Here is a 21501-nt window from a genome sequence, read left to right on the forward strand (position 1 = left end):
CCCGTTCATTCATTCGTTCGATTCACGCCACAGATGTTATCCAGTGCATTCTGTGTGCCAACCCAGGGCCGGGCTAGGGATCGAAAGGGTGAGTAAAACAACATGATCAGTCCTTGCTTTTACAGAGTTTATGATGTAGTGAGGAGACAGGACATCCAGTCCCAGCCAGCAGGGGAGACAGCGGTTTTGTGCCATGAGCTTATGTCTTAAGCACTTACACAAATAATGATCCAAGAAGCACGTGATACGAAGTACAAAGGAAAAGTGCTCAAAGCATGAATGAAAAGTTCAAGCTGTGAGAGAGTAAGACAAGAGCAGGTAACCTAGACTTGGGAGTCAGGGAGGGCTTCTCTGAGGCGTGACAATGAGGTCCGAAGATGAATGGGCAAGAGACGGGGTCAGGGGATGGAGGGGGGAAGGGTAGGTGGCTGCGGAGGAGGGTAACAGCAAGAGGGTGTCACTTAGAGGGAGCAGCGGTTTCAACTATTAACATGCAGATGATGCCTAAAATGGACTTGCTGGGTCAGAGGGTAAGCAGAGTCTGCGTTTCGAAGGTGTCAGGAGATTCAGTAAGAGCTGAAGGTGTCAGGAGATTCAGCAAGAGCCAGCACGGAGGGCTAAGCACAGCGCTCATGTATGGGAAGCAAGCCCGTCGCTGCTGTTGCCATTATTATTATAATTATCTTTGCCAATCTAATGGGTGAAAAATGATATCTCATCTTTGTTTTTAACCGTGTCTTTTTTTTTTTTTTTGACTCTGCAGGAAATGAGCCCTTAGGGGGAAATGAACTATCTTTCTTTCTTGAGCCATCTTTGTCAGAACCTTCCTGTGCCCCTTGGAGAGGCAGGAAACGTCTGCCCGTGCCCTCCTCACAGCAGAGCCCCTGGGACTTGGAGATGACTCCGAATCCCACGTGGCTCTGGCTTTGCAAAGGCAGGTGCCGCTCAGAGGGGAGGGTGGATTGGGACCTGTGTTGCATGGGTGTCATGCCCGTGGGGAGGGACAGGTGTAGAGGTGGGGGCCCTGGAGGCAGAATCCACATGCCATTAGAAGTGCTTAGAGATCCCAGGAGCTTCCGGATGATGTTAATGCAGCTATATGAATATTAACAGAGTGGCCATTAATATTGATGACCATAATAAACAAGTGTGAGGATTATTTTTAAGAAGGTTTGCTGCTCCAGCTGTTGCCTCCCTTCATTAAGCAGCTTCTGAGGCTCTCGGCCTTCCTCTTCCCAGACCTCATGCAAGACTCAGTGGCATCCTCATGACTTCTGCCTGGGCAGGGACTGAGCCAAAAAGGCAACTCCAACACTTCGGATTGGACGGGAATCGATGCAGGAAACCCAAGTTTCCGTCCCGGGCGCTCTGGGCCTTGTGAGCGGGTTGGGGGGCAAGAGAGGGATGAATCAGCTTGTGTATGGGCAGCCAGCTAGGAAGACTCTGCTCTGACCCTTGCAGGCATGAGGCCCCGCCGTCTACACCCCCCGAGGAGCGTGGGCAGGGGGCTTGCAAGGGGCCAATCTCTTGCAAAGGTGGCAGGAGGAATTACCCTGCTAAAGTGGTCATGAATTATAGAAAGGAAGCGGGGGGGAGGGGAGGAAGGCCCAGAATATCATATGTGTAAATAAACCAGAGTGGCGGGCAGACATAAAAGCCAGCCACTAAGCTCTCGGACCCACAGCGCCCCTTCTCTTGCCGACCCACTCGTGCCAAGTACCACAGCGAGTCGCTTACAACCTCCTTCTTCAAAGGATTTGTTAATAAGTCAATGACGGAACATCTAAAGGGGAAAAATATTTCTCTTTATAGTTGGAGATAATTGTCCCAGGAAAAAAAAAAACAACAAACCTTTAATTACAACTCACATGGAGAAAGCTTGATTTGTGGGCAGAGCCCAAATGCTGAGGAGCTAGATGTAAAATATTTGTAATATTTAGGGAACCTAGAGTTTTACATAAAAGTAAACAGCATTGCCTGAAGGCACAATTTCCAGCAACACAATAAAATGTGCAGTGAATTTATGGCGGCCATCCATTAGCTCTTACCAAGGCAACGTCGCCCCTATCTGTCGTCCATCATTATAATAGAGGGTTAATGCACCGAATTTACATAAAAAAGTCATATTGTCTGCATGAATTATTTACACTCGAAGCTGTTTTTACAGCTTGGTTTCAAGCTGGATTCTGGGAGAGATTCTGCCAGTAAATTACTCTGTGGAGACCTGGTTCTATAACTGCGCACGGAGCCAGCAATGAAAAGAAAGGAAAATGGGCAGGCCCTGGCGGGTCGTTGGTGCTGACGCCTCTTGGGTGGGGGCTGGAGGCGGCGGTGGAGGCTTCAGGAGGCTGGTGGACCTTGCGCAGATGGGGCTTGGTTTCTGGGGCCCCAGCCTCGCGGTCGCTGCCGGGCTGCCCACGTGGTCAAAGCCAGTGTGGGCCTATGGGAGCACAGGGATCCTTCAGAGGTGGCCGAGGGCTCTTGGTGGCTGAAGTCAGAGGTCTTTTAGGGATCGGGGCCCTAGAGAGGAAGAGGACGTGCTGTGTTTCAGGTGCAGGGGCCTGGCTCAGCAGTGTGAGCAAGACCCACGGTTCCCATTGTACAGATGGGAAGACTGAGACCTTGAGAGGCACCTTCTCAAGAAGCAGGAAGCCTGTCCATTCCAGGTGGGCCCAGGGAATGTGGGACATACAGATACTTCAGACTTGGGGGCAGAGTCGGGTGGTGATGGGGCGTCCGTGGGAGGACACACAGTGGCCCCATGCCTCCCATCTCAGTGGTTATGTTCTGTACGACTGTTCATGAGTTGAAGGCTGTTTCAGGGCTTGGTCTGGGGATGAGCTGTTTTTTGGCACTGAGTTCTTGAATTCTCTTCGATTTAGGGTCTGGGGTACTGGGGAGAACTGCTCATGCTTCCAGGTGGTGTGGTCACACAATGGAAACACACCTGGATTTTTAATTCCATGCCTGCTGCCTGGTGTTGGGCAAGCCTCCTAGTTTCTGGGGGCTCAGTTTCCTCATCTGTACAGTGGGGTTTCCAGTCCCGGCTCTCTCAGCCTGTTCCCCAAATGACAAGGGGCTCGAGGGGGGAAAACATGCCCTGGGAGGTGTGTGATGTGTCACAAGCACGGCCACAGGTGACAGGGGTCCGCAGAGGGAAGCCTTGAAGTTAAGAGCTGATCGAGGGACTTGAAGTGGGCAAGACAGGCAGATGGAGGGAGAAGCCTGAAGGGTCAGACACAAAGAGATAAAAGAATCCCAGAGACAGGGAGATAGGGAGAGACAAAGAGCAATCACACAAAACAAAGAGAGAGGGATGGAGATGGAGATGGGGAAGAGCTGCCGACCCAGGGAGAAAAGTCAGGCAAACCGCCTCAGGCTCTGACTTCCCTGAGCCCTGCGGGTGTGCCCTGCGGGTGTTTTCCTGGTCTGCGAGAGGTTGGCAGGGTGGGGGCTGCCCTGGGACCTATTCTACCTTTTGCCTGGACCCTCCCTCCAGCCTGGGCTTCTCTCTGGCCTGGAGGTTCCTGCCTGGTCTCTGCTTTTTCTGTAGCACTGGGAAGCTCGAGCCGGATGTCAGTCCCTTCCTCCCCCATCTCCCGGCACCTGGGATGGGCAGGGGCTCCTCGCCGCTGCACTCCGGGTCTCCCGCTCCTGGAGCAGCCACGGCACGTCCCAAGGGCCTGGAGACAACAAATGACTCCCCGCTGACGGGTTGCTCACCGCCTCCTGCCTGCCAGTCCGTTCCGCTGCACACCGCACGCAGATAATCATGTAAGGCGAGGGAACCCCTCCTGCCCGTGGTGGTGTGATTTAAACCTGAACTTTGCTTTGCTTTCATCCCCCCGAGAAGCAAGATTTAGATGATAAATTTCTCCATCTTCCTGGGAGCGTGCACACACATGTGCACAGACGTGCACCTGCACATACATATAAAGGTGCTCACACATGGCAACGCCCCCCCATGCATGGATAGTTACAAATGTGCCCACCCCGTTTGCAAACCACACGTGTACCCATTCGCATATGATGCCTTCATACCACATGCATGCCATCCAGGGAAATGCAGTGGTGCCTGGGACGGCTGCCATGCGCAGGGGGAGTGGAGGGGGTGAGAGGCTGAGCTTCACTGAAGGGGATGAGCTAAAACTGCGAGAAGCTGTCCAAATCTCACCCCACCTCGCTGCCTGCAAGAGGGGAATGAGGCTTGTGTTTTGGTGTGAATGTGCATGTCTGCATGTATGTCCCTGCGCACAGGTCTGTGTGCTTGCCTGTGGGTTTTGACAAGTGTGGGAACCTCTGTCGCATGCTGAGGTCGGTGGGCTAGGGACAGAGGAGAGCATGGTGTATGGGAAAGAACTTGGGGCCAGAGTCACATCCAGCCTGCCGCGGGCCTCGGGCAAGCTGGTGTCCCTCTCTGGCCTGCCTTTTCTTTTGGCCACCGAGGGTCCTACCAGCTCCGCCTTTCTAGTCTCTGGTGACCTTGACGGGGTGTTTCTGAGTAAGCTGGGCTTGGGGGGTGCGCGCGCGCAGAGTGTGTTTGTGTGCACGTTCATGTGGAGGTGTGTTGTGTGGGTGTGTTTGTGTGAGTGCACTTTTCACGGTGGAGAGGACTCTGTGTGAGTCTAGTGTGAGTGTGTATGTGTGTGACAGTGAGTTTGAGAAATGATCTGTGGGTATGTTTTGCTTAGTGGAAGTGTTCGTGAGCGTGAAGACATCCTTGTTTTGAATTGCACCCCCTCCTACCCCTTTTCCACTTTATTTATTTTTATTTTTTTATTTATTTGACAGAGAGAGACACAGAGAGAGAGGGAACACGAGCAGGGGGAGTGGGAGAGGGAGAAGCGGGCTTCCTGCCGAGCAGGGAGCCTGATGCGGGGCTTGATCCCAGGACCCCAGGACCATGACCTGAGCTGAAGGTAGACACTTAACGACTGAGCCAACCAGGGGCCCCTATTTAAGTTCATTTTTACCGTTGGTGTCCCTGTGAGAATGAGAGACCTCACAAGGGGCAGGATCTTTGTCCAGTTTGGCTACTGATGTATCCCCCATGCCCAGCACGACATCTGGCAGGTGGCAGGTGCTTGGCCCGTGTTTATTGAATGACTGGATGGGCTTCTGTCCGAGTGGATTTGCAAAGTGTGTTTTGTGAGTGGGTTTGTAAAGCGAGTGTTTGTGGGATGGGAGTGTCAAGGGGCTGTGTTTTTGACTGTGGGGTGACTGTGTTTGGGATGCAGGTGGGTTTGCTCCAAAGCTCCATCCTCTGAGGCCTGTAGGGCAGTCCTCTGATAGAGGCTTCAGGTTCTGGGCATCCAAGACTGGACATCATCAAGGTTCTGCCCACAGACCCACAATAGATTCCCCTGGCATCTCCAGGAGTCCTTTCTTTGACCGGCTGTCCCCTTGGTGGCCATGGGCCTAAGCCCCAGCCCTGGCAGCTTCCTGGGTCCATTCCCTCCTTTTCCCATGGGCAGCCTGGGCCCCAAACTTAGGGAATTCCCTCACCCTGCAACCAGTCTGCCCCCTGGGCCGGGAGGAGTCAGAGGGGTGAAGGCTGGTCATCAGTGCTGGAGGATAGCCACCCCATCCTGGGTGGCTGGGCTTGGCATCTGGGTAGTCTGGACACGTGGCTGGGAGGAGGGGTCTTGGGGTGCCCTTTGGGCAGGTGGGGATCCTGGCCACTGGGGGTTCAAGAGGCAGTGGTCAGTTCAGAGGTGTCAGGGCTGGGCAGCAGGTGGTTGGGTCCTGGTGAAGAGCTGGGGAAGAGGGGCCAGGCTGGCCCCGGGCTTAGGCTGTGGGGGAGTCAAGGGCCCAGGAGTCAAGGAGCTTAGGGTGTATGTGTGGAGATCAGTCCCTGGGGCCAAGACAAGGAGCCCCCTGGTCCCGGTCTCAGGCAGCAATGGGTTGGTGCCTCAGTCCAGTCCCTTTTATTATGTGAAGGTGGTGGGCACAGAGCTGCCGGGAGGTGGGGGTGAGGCGTGGCCACCCCTGTGGCTGACAGTATCAGGACCCAAAGGTGCTCAACCAAGTGCACTCGGCGGAAGCCAAAAAGGACGAGTGCAAGAGGGCTAGAGACAAAGGCTCCCCTGCCCCCTGGGCTGGCGTTTAGGAAATATTGTCTAATATTGAGAGTATGGTGTTCGGGGTCAGACAGAGCTGTGCTTAGCTTTCACACTTTCCCGCTGTGTGGTCTTTCGAAGGTCTCTGCACCTTAGTTTCCTCATAGGAAAGATGGAGTTACTTTTTATTTCATGGTAGGATTGGAAGGATTAGGCTGTTATTACTACTGTTACCGTTTTACTTAAACAATTGTGTAGGGGCGCCTGGTGGCTCAGTCGGTTGAGCGACTGCCTTCGGCCCCGGTCATGATCCTGGAGTCCCGGGATCGAGTCCCGCATCGGGCTTCCTGCTCAGCAGGGAGTCTGCTTCTCCCTCTGACCCTCTTCCCTCTCATGTTCTCTCTCACTACCATTCTCTCTCTCAAATAAATAAATAAAATCTTTAAAAAAAAAAATAAAAAAATAATAAACAATTGCACAGATCCAGGAAGGGAAGACTGCCTTGATAGGAGTTCACATAAAAAAGGTCCAGGACTTTGGCTGATCTCAGATTAGTGCGAGGGCCTCGTATGGATGGTGACATCTGTGATACTTAGAGAGGTCAGTGATTCCCAGAGCCAGCCTGGGTTCACTGAGACCAGGCAAATCTTTCAGATTCCTGATGGCTTTCGTGACTGGTGGGTGAGGAAAACGAGCTTGTGTGCAGTGGAGAGGGGTATGTTATTTACTGAGCACCTGCTGTGAGCTGGCTACTTCACATATACGATCTTCATCTTCACAAGTCGTGCACGAGAGGTGATGGTCTCCATTTTACAGATGAGAAATGAAGGATCCAGGAAGTTAAATGACTTTCCCAAGACTGATGGGGTGGGGACGCAAGCCTGGAACTTTCTGTCATATCACACTGCCTCCTGAGACACGAGGTAGGGTCTCTCCTGCTCTCGAGGACATGGTGGATGGCTGTGAGGGCATGGAGGGCGCTCCCATCTGGCTGAATGACAACCTTGGGATGTTCATAGAGGTGGCACTGGGTCAGTCTGCGAAGGTCTTCAGAGGCAGCGGTGGGGCTCTGCCTTCTACCCTGTTCTGACCAGTGTATGTCAAGGACCCAAAAGGAGATATAAAGGTTGTAGGCCTATAAGAGCAGGAGGTGATAGAACAGAGAAAAACGACAAAGCCAAGTTCAGATGGGAAAGACTGGATCCTGAAAGATCTCAACAACATGGAGTGATGAGGGGAATTTAGCATGATGAAATGTCACAGGGATAAATGCTGGGGCCCGTCTTGACTACTAGAAAAAATTTGAAAGGGAAATAAGAGTTCAAGGGACAGTAAGTTCAGTACAAGTCACTAGGCCACATTAATAAAGGTATGGGGTTTGGGATAAGGGAGGGGGACCACCGTCCTGGCCCAGCCAGCTTTCTGCCCTGGGGCAGTCTCTGTTGTGCATATTTGGAGGTCATGTGCTATTTTCTGCTTTCTCAGTTCTTCATCTTTTGTGTGGGGGGGGTGCTGGTGGGGGGGGCAGAGCCCTTCTGAAGTTTAACCCTTGGATTGCATCCAGAGTAGCCCTCCAAAATGACACCTTTGAAAGAGGGGAAATAGCAGCGAGTTTTCTGAACTTTGTTTTGAGCAGCCAGTCTTGGATCTGATCTTTATGCTAAACCTCCCTCATCTGGGGAGAGGAAAGGGCTGGTCCCTGAATGTTCAGGGACTGGGAGGGGTCCTGGTCCCCTTGGCTACTGGCCAGGCAGGTCCACCCCCTTTTCAGTGATCTCCTTTCCCTCTCAGAGCCTCATCCTGGAGGTCAGTGGCCTGCCAGGGCCTGGCTGGGCTGGTTCTTCTGCGCGGGAGGTGGGCAGAAACAGAGAGTCTTGCGAGTTGCTCATGTCGGGGCTGGATCCCTGCTCGAGCTGGGGGTGTCACCTGCCAAGCGGAATTGGGCACAGGAAGCGCCTGGCTGGGAGACATACTGTTTCATTTGGAGGTTCTGTTCCACTCTGAAATGCACTTCTCCTGGCAGCTGTGGTGAAGAGAAGTGGTTAAGCTTCCCTCTCTCATGCCAGAATCACAGCCACTTTTTCCTGAGAGAGAAACAGGGCTGCAGACAGTTTTCCTCATGAAATACTTCTTTTCCTCTTAAATCTGTTTTTGTAATTTTTTTTTTTTTTTGCATGCACAGAAAAGTGAAACGGGTGATATTAAAATAAACAAGACATTTGAGATAGGAAGGTTAAAGCAGATTGTTGGGGGTGGGGAAGGGGGTTGGATATGCCCCATGTTTCTGCACACAGGCTGCTCATAGCCTGTTGAAAATGGGAGTGAGAGAAAATGTCCACAAGTCTGCCCACCTCCCAGCCCAGAGGAGCTTTTCTCTCCGAGTGTTTCGGGGATTCACTGAGCAAGGCAGTGGGGAAGGAGGCTGTCGTTTAACAAGAGCCCACTTAGTACTAGGCCTGTATTGTGGGTGACGTCATTCAGTCTGCAGCGCAACCCTGGGAGGTAGGACCCATTTTATAGATAAGGAAGGTTGAGGCGCAGATGGATTAAGATCGAGCAGTGAGGGGTATACAGAACTGGGATCTGACCCTGCATGGGCCTCACCTTAGACGCCGTGCTCTTTTCACTCTCCTTTGTTACCTCGAGCAGTTGTGTATCGAGCTGGAGGATGTAGAAGGAGGAGGAGAAGGAGAACAAGAAGATGAGACACTGGTCAGCCCTGAGGACTGGGTGTCCTACCTGGCGAGACGGAGCAAGACACCGACCACTGTGAGTGAACCAAACCCCAGTTGCTGGGTTCTGACCAGTACAGGGGGTTTGGGGAAGGATGTGGGGTGTGGGTGGGTTTGGCTTGATAACCGGGATGGGCTTCCTGGGGGTGGAATGCCCTGGAAGCTGAATGGAGGTGAGGGAAGGGCCTTGTTGCCATGTGAACAAAAGCCGGGAAGATGCTAATCTGGCTTGGGTGTGGGGAGGTGAGTCGGGGTGGGGTAGTCAGGATGGTTGTGTTGGAATCAGGGGATCAGGGTGGAGAGCGTGATGCCAAGAGAGAATCCTGGGCCGCGACGCAGGTGCCTGGTTCTTGCCCTTGCTCTGCCGCTGCTGACTAGCTGTGTGATCTTGGGCAAATCCCTTTCCCTCTCTGGGCCTTAGATTTTCTTTCTATAAAACAATGGACTTGAACTAGAGGGCCCCTAAAGACCCTTGTAGGGTCCCGTGAAGAGAGAAGGTGACTATAAAATCCAGAAGGCTTTGACTGTGAGGACTTGGCATTAGAGTCATCATGAAATATTAGTCTAAAAGGCCCCCAGGAATCATCTTCTAGATCATCTTACTTCAGCCTTAAAGGAGTTTTTGAGGTGAGGGGAAGGGAGGTGGGAGGGGGTGTAGAAAGAGCAGGGCCTGGATGGTGTGTAGAGGACACCATGAAGTCTGGTGTTATTCCAGAATCAATACCAGTGTGTAGCAGACAAGGAGGTAAGGGATCAAATGGGAGCCGGAGATGCGGCCAGACCTTGGAGGACCAGGGGGCTTCCATTCCATCCTCTGGGTAATGGGGAGCCATGGAAGGGTTGGGAGGGACATGCTCAGAGGGGCAACTTTGACAGATCATGTGGACAGCTTTGATGATGTATTGGATAGGGGCTGGGAGTGGGTACAGACAGGCCTGGCGGGGAGTGCCGAGAGGGCAGTTAGTGCGCCGTGGGTCTGCTCAGGGAGAGATGGTGGCGCTCTGAGGCACGGGACAGAGAGGGTATGTTATGGACAGCATCTGTTCAGGGGGAACCAGGACGTGGAGGAGATAGAACTTGCTGATTGCTTGCCTGTGAGGAGTGAAGAAGAAGGAGAGTCAAGGGCCCCCAGGGTTCCTGGCTTGGTGGTCCTCACTGAGACAGGAAACACTGCGGGCGGGAGGCGGGGGGATAGATCTCTGGAGAGAGAAAATGAATGAATTCAGTTTTGGATTTGGTGAGTTTGAAAAGTCAGTGTAATGGCTTTGTCATTCATTCGATTACTGATTTCTTCATTCATTCTTTCTTGAGCATTCACTATGTGCCAGGCATGACGAGATGCTGCTTCCTGGCAGCCTGGAGGGGCATTCAGAAAGTTCTCCCTGATGCTGAACCTCGGTCTGCTGGACTTCGACCCACTGGTCTCCTTCTGCCCTTCGGGGCTTCACAGGCCTCTGCCCACCTTCGGAGAGTAGAGGCTGGTGGTCCTGGCTCCCTGTGTTGCCCCTGGCTCAGGGAATATGGGGCTGTGGACAGAACGTGGATTTAGAAAGTTGTAAAGAAATGGATTTCAGGCCCGAGTGCCTTTTTGTATGATCTCAGCTGTTGAGTGGGTTTAATAAAACCTCTCTTACAGCAGTGGTGTGCTGGAGTGGGTTCTGGCTGCTTCCACAACCGACCGAGGGCATCTCTTCTCAACTCAATGGTCAGTACCATCCCATGGGTAGCTCCAAGTTGGCGGCGGTGGGAGTATTTACACCCCAGAAATGGGCAAATGCTACAAGCCAGGTCTCTGTTTCTTCCAGCCTGCTGGTTGGGAAATATTTACCAGCCTCCCACTGTTTATGGACTCCTGAGGAGGATGCTGGGTGTTGAGCATCTGGTGCATGGCTCCCATGTAGGCACGTCTGCTCCGCATACAGTAGGAGCCTCATAAGTGTGACTACCTTCTCCTTAGCCATCTCTCCTGTGTGGGAAAAATTATTGTTTCATTCACTCCGAGCAACAACTCCCCTTCAGCCGGGGACCGTTCCCTCTCTTTTCTCAAACGACACGGTTCCAGGGGCAGCTACCCTCTACTTTCTCCTTGGTCTCCACAGAGGGGTGGATGCCACAGGAGGATTGGGGAGTCTTATGAATCTGGATTTGAATCTTGGCTCTGCCCTCCCCTGCTCGCTGTGTAATGACCTTGGGCGAGTTATTTAATCGCTCTGAACCTCAATTAAGTCACCTGTAAACTGAGGACGGACATGCCTCCCTCATTAAGTTGTTGTGGAGATGAAATGAGGTAATGGGTGTGTGGGTGCACAAGGACCTGGCAGCGAGGCGGCTGTTTCAGTGGGAGCTTGACCCACGCTGGTTTCCTTCCCTGAGAAGTCCGGTGCGGGCTCGGACTGGGGGGCGGGGGGAGCTGCTCTGACAGCGTGGGGGGGCAGCGAGGGAAGGGAGGGAGGAATTGGGGCTGCATCCTTGGGAATGTTATTTCCTGGTGGAACATGTAGGCCGGGAGAGGCTGTAGGACCCTCTAAATGTATTCCGAGTGCAGCAGAGGGGAACTCTCCGGGCCGTGGTTCACGCACCTGCAGATCTGCAGATAAACGCCTACCAGCCGCTCGGCTCGTGGGTTTCTGGGGCGGCGGTGGCAGCCTGGGCCACACTGATTTACCACCCCAGCCCCAAGCAGATTAAATCACCCAGAGTCATTTGAATTGTACCCGGCCTTGTCACACAAATCTTAGAAACTGCTGTCTGGCAAGAAAACTTTCTCTGTACTTTTGGGAGGAAGTCTAAGAGCTCTAGAAATTGAGGGGAAGTGGGAAAAAGGAGGTGGTGCCAGGAGGATTTCTGCATCTTTGGGCTGGGCCTCAGTTGGCAGTTGGAGGAGGGCTTGTGGGGGGGGGGTGTGTGTGTGAGAGAGAGAGAGAAAGAGAGAGCACGAGCTTACTGCAGTGGCGTTTGGGGTAACATCATCTCTGGCTGTGTGACATAGGGCAAGCCACTTAACCTCTCTGAGTCTCAGAGGATCGTTGTGAAGGTCGAAAGGGCTACCTTGTATAAAGTGTTTTGTAGACTTTATTAATCAGTTCTGTGATTACTAATTGGGAGGAATAGACAATGACTCTATAAATAAATGCTATATGGCCGTGCTTACCGTGTGTTGAGCAGAGAATATGGACTGTGGGAGCTAAAAGGGAGTGGACACATTATCAGAACTCTGGGACTTGACTTGGGCCTTAAAGGAAGCCTGAGTCCTGGGAGAGTCATGCGGAAGAGGTTGTAGGGCAGTTGAGGTCATCAACAGCCAACCCATCTCCAATGGTGTCTGTGGCTCTGGAGAGGAGTCCTGGTAGGCAATGAAGATAATCCTTCCCCCCTAGACCCATTTTTGGCACATGGGTTGGTTCTAAACCAATCAACATGCAGTCACGGGGATTGGTTTAGATTGGCCCAGTGAGACGAAGGTCAGAATTTTTGTTAGATGACTAGAGAAAGACATCCAATCTTTCTGGATTTGAATGAGGTAGCTTGTGGATCTAATCCCTGGCAGGCATCTGGTGACTGGGAACACAACCGGAGACTACTGTAAACATATGGAGGGGGGAAGAGCCTGAAACATCACAGAAAGATGTTGTTCCAGCCCTGATCAAACTGTGCCTGAAGCCTGTTGCATCTGGACTGTTGTATTAAGTGAGCTGCTAAATCCACTTTGTTAAACCCATTTAGATTTTAGCTTTGGGGCACCTGGGTGGCTCAGTTGGTTAAGCGACTGCCTTCGGCTCAGGTCATGATCCTGGAGTCCTGGGATCGAGTCCCACATCGGGCTTCCTGCTCGGCGGGGAGTCTGCTTCTCCCTCTGACCCTCTTCCCTCTCGTGCTCTCTATCTCTCATTCTCTCTCTCTCAAATAGATAAATAAAATCTTAAAAAAAAGATTTTAATTTTGTATTACTTGTGACTAAGTGCTGATATAGGGATCTGAGTGGAGAGTGAGGACCTGCTTGGTATGAGGCAGCCATTAGGGAGGAGAACATCTAGGCTGGAGTAAAGGGTTGGGAGGGGTGTGTGATGGGCGGGGGTGGTATTAGGCTACAGGAAGTAAGGCTGGAAGAAAGTTTGGAGTTGAATAATGGAAGATCTCAGACACAGGTTTAGAGTTTGGACCTTCATTCTGTAGGCAGTGGGGGATAATTGAAGACTTGTGAGCAGGGGAGGGTGTGGTAGAGTGCTATGAGCCAGTGGTATTGGGGAAGGTCAACCTAAGAGTGGGATCTAGGTGGGACTGGAAGGAGAAGTTGGGGGCTAAGACTTAAAACATGATAATTTACGGATACTGCACATAGCGTGTGGATTATCTCACTTAGTCCTTACAACAACTCTCCCTCCCGGTTTTTTTTGAATTTCAATAATCTCGAATAACTTAAGATTGTCTGGTTGCTAAATGACAGTCAGGACCTGAACACAGGTCATCTGACTTCAAAGCCTGGACCCTTGTTCATCCCGTTTGTGATGACATGGATGACAAATTAATACGGGCTGGATGAGGGTAGTGGTCACAGGAGTAGAAAGGATGCACAGGAGACATTGGGCTGGTGAAACCCTAGATATATTCTTCTTAAAGTTAGAAACTAGACCATGGCAGCTGTTGTTATCAGTATTTGTAAAAACACTTTTCCTAAAGTGCTAAGCATTATAATTAGACAAGAAATGAAAAAGATACATATTGGAAGAGGAGAGCAAATAATCATAGTTTGCAGATAAGATGATTATTTATCTGGAAAACCCAAGATAATTTCCTGAAAACAATCAGAGAAAATAAAGTTTAGTAAAATGGCCAGTAATAAAACAATATACAAAAACCAATAGCTTTTCTCTTTACAAAATGACTACCTAGAAGGTAAAATAAAAGGCCTCGTCCACACTGTCAAGAAGAAAATAATTACACAAAATGCCTGGAAATAAGCTTTTTAAGAAATGTGTAGAATTTGCATGAAGAAAACCAGAAAACCCTCCTGAGGGGTACAAAAGAGACTTGCATAAATATCCCTAGTTCTTGGGTGAAAAGATTTAATGCTATGAGTCTGTCCACGCTCCTTAAGTGAATGTACAAAATTAAGATAATCCAATCAATACCCCAACAGGATTTTTAAAAATTTGACAAAAATAATTATGAAGCTAATCTGGAAGAGTAAAAAAGTAGAGTAGTTAAGGGAAATTCTTGAAAAGAAAAATGATGAATATTTACCCTCTCAAATATTAAAATGTTTTATAAAGGGACAATAATTAAACTTCTTATGTAAGCATAGACAGCTCACTGGGACAGAATAGAGAGTTTGGAAAAGATCCAAGTATTTAAGGGAATTTTGTGTATAATAAAATGGCATTTCTATCGAGTTGGGAAAATATGGGCTATTTTATAAATGGTGTTGGCATGGGCTAGCCATTACAACACAAGCTCGTTTTCTATCTTACTCCAATAAGACCAAGCCGTGGAGACTACAGAGTCTTCATGTATACAAATGAATAAATACAAATGACTATTTTGGTCATCTTAAGGTGGGAACTTTCCTTCTAAGCATGATGGGATATCCAGAAATCATAAAAGAAAAGATTGATACATTTGAATATATGAAGATTAAAAATTCAAGTACCAGAAAGACCACTAAAAGAAAAGCGAGGAAAGGGCAAGCATACACGAGAGATAGTTGTTTAATCTGATCTCAAATGTGCGAAGAACTCTTACCACTCATTAAGAAAAAGATAAATATCTCAACAGAAAAATGGGCAAAAGACACGAACAGGCAATTCACAAAGAAAATAATTACAAATGACAAAAAAAAAAAAACCCTCAAGAAAATACTCATTTACTTTCACTAATAATTTAAGCAAAGACAGTAAAAATGAGTGTCTTTTGCCATCTGTTGATTTGGCCAAACATCGAAACCCGGGGCTGGAGAGGGTGCGGGCAGACAAGCTGGGGCACTGTTGAGAAGTACACTGTTGTACATTTGTGGAAGGGCAGAGCGACACAATTGGACATAGTATACTCTTATGCAGCAATATCATTTGTAGGATTTTATCCTAAGGAGATAATTGCAAAAAATAAGCAACGAGATATGCACATGGATATTTACCACAGTATTGTTTATGAGAGTAAAATCTTGACAACATTCTAAAGGATCAATAGAGACCCAGCTAAATAAAGTATGATACATATATACAATGGAATACTATGAAGTAATTAAAATAATTTTGCAGAGCTCTATTTATTGACATAGAAAGATGTCTATGACATATTGTTGAGAGAGAAAAGCAGGTGTCAGTGAGAACAGTATGTATAATACAATCCCTCATCTATAAATTATATACATAGATCTCTATGTGTAGATATGCATAGAGATATGTCTGGAAGGCTGTTCACCAAAATGCTGGAGTGGTTATATCTGGGTGGTAGGATTTTGAGTGATTTTTACTTTCTTTTTCATGCTTTTAAGTATTGGTTTGATTTTTTTTTACACTAACAATACATCATGTTCTTCAGTCAGAATAAATAATAAGGCTATTTTTTATTTTGGAAATTAGATAAATATTAAATAAGAAGACTCAGCACGTGGTGGTTTAATGGATGCCGATAAGGAATCAAGACGCAAGCCAGGAATTTGGTCCGGGAGCCTGGGAGGATTATGCATTGCGGAAAATCCAGAGTGGGAGTCAGTCCTGGAGGAGAGAGGAGGTGCTGGGTTTTTTCAGATCTTTGGCTTGTGGCGGTGGCCTGTAGGCAGCAGGGCTGATCCTAGGGGCACATGTGAGGGGCACAGGGGGCTTTTCCCAAGGACCAAGCTGTGGGTGAGATCTCAGAGGGAGGGCGTGTGTCGGCAGGAGCAGGAGGCTGGAAATCGGGCCGTGGAACATGGCACATGTATGAGATGGGAGAAGAGCTACATGAATTGTCAGCAGGGCGAGGAACCACCAGGGACATAGATCGCCTTGGAATTCCACGGGGCGGCGGTGAATTTCCAGAGAAAGGTCAACCATATCTAATGCTGCAGAGGCATTCACACCAGGGAGAGGGTACAGGACTTGACAAATAGGAGTCTGTTGGTGACCTTGGAGGGAGCCATTTGGGTGGTGGAACGGGGCCACGCGTGGGCATGTATGGGAGCTGGGTGTTTGTTGTGGGAGAAAGGAGGGTTGTAGCCTGCGGGGAGTAGATTTGAGGGAAAGGGACTGAGCTTTGTTGGGGGATGGCATTAACTGGCGTGGGGGCCACCCTGACCGCTCCCCAACACTAGCGGGCATCACTAACCAGTCTACAGAACCTGAGGAAGTTTCGACGCCTTGTTCCCAACAGCCAGGCCAGGGAACCACTAGAATCTATTGGACTGGGCCAGTGAGATGAGCCTCTTTTCCGTGCCTGGGCTTGAACACATACTTGAAGGATGATGAGAAGGCAGGCATGGACGGAGTGATTAAAGGTAGAGACGGGAGGCCCGGTGGAGCCAGGGCCCCCCGCTGCAGGTGTGGACTACGGCCTTGGCCCCGCAGGACTTCCGGGTATGGAGCCCGGGAGGTTTGGAGTGCTCCGTCGGTGGGTCTGCGGGGATTAGATGCTGCGACAAATGTATGCTTTGGGTGATGGTGTGAAAAAGCCGAACCGTGTGGGAGTTACTAGTTGGTGCCCAGATATTTTGGGGGCTCACCGTGGCTTACCATCTTGTTGTCCGGGGAAGGCACAGCAGGAACACCTGGCATATAGGAAGTCTGCCTATGGGCTCCAAATGTGGGGTCTGAGAGCAGAATAAGGAGCTGAGGTTCAGTTGTGGCTTGTTAGGGGGGAAGAGTTTCAGGGATGACGCTCAGTGGGATTCGGCTGCCCATCCTCCCAGTGGTGTGTTGAGCACATCAGTGGGAAAGCGGGGTCTTGGATAGTGAAGGCAAAGGCTCTTCTGGACAGTCGGTGGCCAGAGCTTGTCTGGAGCTGTGGAGGGACACGGGCATATGGCAGAGTTCTCTTACAGCGGGGGACCAGAGTGGGGAGAGGCCCAGGCATTGTGCCCGATGGAGGAGAAATGTTGAAGCTCAGGCCAAGGAATTAAATGTTTGCTTTTAACGTGCCGAGGCCGTGTTTCCTAAAATGTGCTCTTTAGAACCCTGGTTTCTAGAAACCCTGGTTTCTGTGAGGTTGTTTCACAGAAAAGGCTTCTGTGAGCAAATGCATTCACCCTCAGCTCAGTGTGTGTGAGCACAGTAAAGGCTCAGGCAAGTCCTTTTTTTTTTTTTTTTTTAAGATTTTATTTATTTATTTGAGAGGGAGAGGGAGAGGGAGGCTGAGCAGGGGGATGGGGCAGAGGGAGAAGCAGGCTCCCTGCCGAGCGGGGATCCTGATGCAGGACGCGGTCCCAGGACCCTGGGATCAGGACCTGAGCCCAAGGCAGATGCTTAACTGACTGAGCCACCCAGGCGCCCCATGGCCCAGGGAAGTCCCGCAGCAAGGAAACTGATGTAGAATTTCCCAACCACAGCAACTTTTCCAATTCAACACCCATTTACCTTCTGCAGGACTCGTGGCTGACCTGGGACAGATGGAGTGACATGTCCTGTGTGGTCCCAGGGACAATGTTTGGGCCAATTCAGGGATGTTGCAAAGAGGCAGATTTTGGCTCAGTTCAAGGAAGAACTTCGCAACAATTGCTGATATTTTAACCACGAAAGAGGCAAAAAAGGAGTTTCAGTCCCCGGAGGCCTCGAGCAGAATACGGACTTGCCGAGGATGCTGAAGAAGGGAGCCAGGCTCCAGGTGGGTGTCATCCTTGACTTCTGGGGGTCCATGAACCCTGAGAGAGGGGCTACCCAGAGGCAGTACTGCTCCCTTGGAGCCTGTCCCCTGGCTTGTATTGCTATGTACTTGGCCCGAGAGTACTTGGGATGCTTGAAATGAGCAGTCTGTGAAGGTAAGATGCGAACACATAAATATCCTCATTAAGTCCCAAATACACATCCCAAACTTTACATAACCGGAGCAGCGGCTCTGGAGACGCCCACAGCCCTAATTGCTTTTCTGTACTAAGAGAATGTCCTCTCTCCAGCTCTGCTTATTCCATTCATCGAGGTAATTACTGGAGAGAGCCAGCTGTGGCAGACCGGCGGCCAGGCCAGGCCGGTTTGTAACACCACGGAGTGGGTGCCGCCACGAGGATGGGGTGCTGAGGGGCCCTGGAACTTCTCTACTCTCTTCATGGGGAGCAGGGCCTGGGGACAGGAGGCCAGCCGCTCAGCACCTGTCCCCACCCCAATGGGCCCAGGCTGAGCTGCTGGGACAGGAGGCCTGACCTCCTGGGGACTTGACAAGCAAGGTCAGGGCGATAGGAAGGACCCAGGGCCACGGAAAAGGCCTGGGGATGGGAATGGGTGGAGGAAAATGCCTCTGTTGGCCAAACTGCTCAAGATGCCTTCTCTGAATCTTGTGCTGGGCTGGAACACTTGAGGCCCATCCGTCAGCCACGGCCCCTGCCCCTCGAGCTCACAGCCCCCGGGGTGGGGAAGCAGCCTTGGGCAGGAAAAGGACTGGCATCCAGGCAAGTGTTCAGGACCGGGGGGTGGGGGGATGGGTGCTGAGGCTCGAGAGCCAGACTCTGTCTTAGAGAAAGGCATCAGAGAAGAGCTCCCGGAAGAAGAGACAATAGGATTGACCCAGAGAGGGAAGAGTCACCTGCATTTGGGGTGTCCCCTTCTGCAAAATGGGGCCAAGGTGACCGTGGCCTTCTAGGCCCCAAAATAACACCGAGTTTGTCCCCCAGCCTCTGGCTTCTGGTCACCATCCAGGAGTTGTGAAGACCCTCTTGAGACTCCTTCATGGAGCTCTTGCCGGGTGCTGGTCGGCCAGAGTGGGTGCCTTTGAACGGTTGGCTCGAGCCCCTCTTTGGAGGGGCGCCGGGGAGGGCTGTGGCCCAGGCGCGCTGCCCACCAGGCTTCCCGTGGGTGGCGGTGGCGGGTGTCACTTTTCTTCCCGGTCCTCTCCGCGCAGCCAGCTCCGTTCCCCCAGCCCCGAGTGGCGGCTCCTTGGGCCGGAAACAATGTGCTTTCTCCACGCCTGGGAGTGGAAGTCAGCAGTTTGGCACCGTCTGGCTGGCAGCCTCCACCGGCTTCCTTTGGCACTTTATTGGCAAAGGCGGTGACATTTCTTTCAGTTGGGTGGGTGGAGCTGTTATGCAGACTCCTGCTCTCCTCATTCGCCAGATGAATATTCATGACTCAGGCAATCTGTACCAGCCAGACTTTCCTGAGGGCGGCAGCTTTTCTTCTCTTCCTCTCTCTCTTTTTCTTTCTCCTTCTCTCCTTCCCAGCTCTTTGGAAAGCTGGAGTACGGCTATATTTAATTTACAAATACGGAGCTATTTAGCTTGCCTTTTGCGGGGCAGGCACTGGGGAGGAGATGCTGGGGATGGGAAGAGTGGTGGAAGCCTTTGGTCCCTGACCCTGGGCTTCTAGGTCCCTGTGTCCAGCACCTGGGCGCCAGATCCTGGGAAACCTTATGGGTCTGGGGCTCCCTTTGAGCTTGGCCTCTTGGCGCCCACGTGCCTGAAGCGGCAGCAGCTTTGTGCCACCTCGTTCCACACTGGCTGCTGAGGTCCACATGCAAATCGGAGGAAGCATGATGCTTTCCTCGCTCAAAGCATGGCAGGCCCCAATACTATAGCATTGCTCCCCCTGCCCCCCCCCCCCACCGCCATGCTCCCATGCTTGTCAAGGCCCTCCCGGACCCTGCTCGAAGCCCTAGACAAAAACCCAGAAGGCACCGGGGCATTGGTTAGTCATTGCTTTCCTAGAGAAAGAACCAATCCCTACTTGAGGTCCACTTCCCTGGGGATACACCTGCTCCCTTTCTAGGAAGGATGGCCACATAGCTTCTTTTGTCTCCTCCCATAGAGGCACCAGAAACTGGCAAAAAGGCTCAGAATTTCCAGAATTTGCCAGGGAATTTGGTCTTAGCAAGGATGTTCTCATGTATATCTTGTGTGTGTGTGTGTGTGTGTGTATGTAAATATTTACGCACAGCTTAAGTGAGTGTATGCCTACATCTATGTTCAAGTGTTTGAGTGTGTGTCTGTATGTGTAAGGGCGTGAATGTGTGTGTGGCAGGAAGTCTGGGAATGTCTGCATGTGCGAATGTGCCTCTCCAGTTAGAGCTGTGTGTGTATCTCTGTGGGTCTGGGGTGTCGTGTGTGAGGGTGCTCCTGGGGGGCAGAGGCTTGCGTGTGTGGTGTGTATGTGTGCATGTGCAAGTGAACTGTATGTGTGTGTATAAGTGTATGTGTGCATCTGAGAGTCTGGGAGCATGTGTTGTGTGTGTGTGTGTGTGTGTGTGAGAGAGAGAGAGAGAGAGAGAGAGGGTGTGATTCTCCCTGACCTCCATTCCCTTCCAAACCTCATGCTCTCTATCGAGGTGGAGGGAGACATCCCCGCCTTTGCAAGTGTTACAGATTCTATCCAAGGACGGGAACAGAAGGCTTCCCAGCACAGAGCGTCCTGAAATTACTTTATATTCCCCCCTCCTTGTTTCATCTAATCAAAATAGCAGCGTTAGGCTCACCCATTCTCCCTGCCCACCACTTAGCCCCAGGGGAGGGAGCGAAGCGGGCCATCTTGTCTGACCTCCTCTGTGAGCACCTTGCAGCCCCAAGCCAAGGAGCTGTCTTCCAAATCTCCTCGCTCCATGGCCCATGTTTCAGTGGCAAGAGCCAGCTGCCTCCCTGCCTGCCAGCAACCGCCAAGCTCTTCCAGAACCCACATCCAGGCTCAGCCTCATTTACAAATATGCAAATTTGCATCTTTTCTGGTATGCAAATGGAGACATGACAAATAGCTAATTAGGGTCAAAAGAAGCACTCTGAACCAATTAGTTGTAGGGTTGATTCCTTTCTGCTGGGAGGAGACTGGCCCCTCTTGCCCCCCTCCTTCCCTGGCTGCCCCAGGCCCACACCCTCCGGCCTGGCCTGTCTGGCTGGGGCCAGGGATGGTCAAAGAGCACTGAGACAGGAGTCAGTGATTGAATCCCACTCCCACTCTGGCTCTTAGCTGTGTGACTCTGGATGTACTCGCCGGAACTTCAGTGTCTCCCTCTGTGAAATAGAGCAACGGCAGTGACCTGTCCCTAACCCCCCCACCCCAGTGTAGGTAGTGAGACCGGGGGATGGGGGGGGCGGCTAGGATGTCAATAGCCTTTGGAAACGGTACTAAAATTCCTCTGATAGGCACATCGCCTGTGTTCTTCCGAAGCATTCGGTCGCCCCATCCGCCCTCTGAATTAGATGAATTAGAGGTAGTGGCAGCATGGCAGTGAGCTTCATCCTGGCTGCCAACTCTGGCCAATTACGAACGTCTGCCTGGAGTGGTGCGTGGAAGAGGATTTCCAGGCCAAGTCGGATTCCCCAGAAGAGACTGTGATCGATTAATGATGTCTGCTGTGGGTGAGTGATTGGACTCCAGCAGCTCCTATGCTGTGTATTTACTGACGGGGAATGACCTGGAGTTTGCAGCAGGCACCTGGGTTCCCGGGCTGTCTGCTCCCTGCAGGAAGTGACTCCCCCTTCCAGAGCTCTGCTCCCTAGTGTAGCGCAGGGGCAATTCGACCGGTGTCTCAGAGCTGTTGTAAGGAAGAGACAAGAGAAGGTGAAGCAAAACCTCTCTTTCACCTGGGAGGTGATACGAACCCTT

General features: G+C 51.2%; 1 protein-coding gene across 1 annotated transcript in view; it reads left to right on the forward strand.

Moving 5' to 3' along the window:
* The window catches only part of LOC113926883, a 64200-nt gene that overhangs the window by 40545 nt on the left and 2154 nt on the right, over positions 1–21501 (forward strand). The window contains exons 3-5 of the mRNA XM_027602273.1: positions 8709–8828; positions 17347–17584; positions 21039–21254. Coding sequence (XP_027458074.1) covers positions 8709–8828; positions 17347–17490 — 264 coding nt within the window. The 3' untranslated portion in view covers positions 17491–17584; positions 21039–21254. The remainder of the gene's footprint in view (positions 1–8708; positions 8829–17346; positions 17585–21038; positions 21255–21501) is intronic.

Source organism: Zalophus californianus, chromosome 4 (genome assembly GCF_009762305.2).
Source record: "Zalophus californianus isolate mZalCal1 chromosome 4, mZalCal1.pri.v2, whole genome shotgun sequence".
Classification (NCBI taxonomy): Eukaryota; Metazoa; Chordata; class Mammalia; order Carnivora; family Otariidae; genus Zalophus; species Zalophus californianus.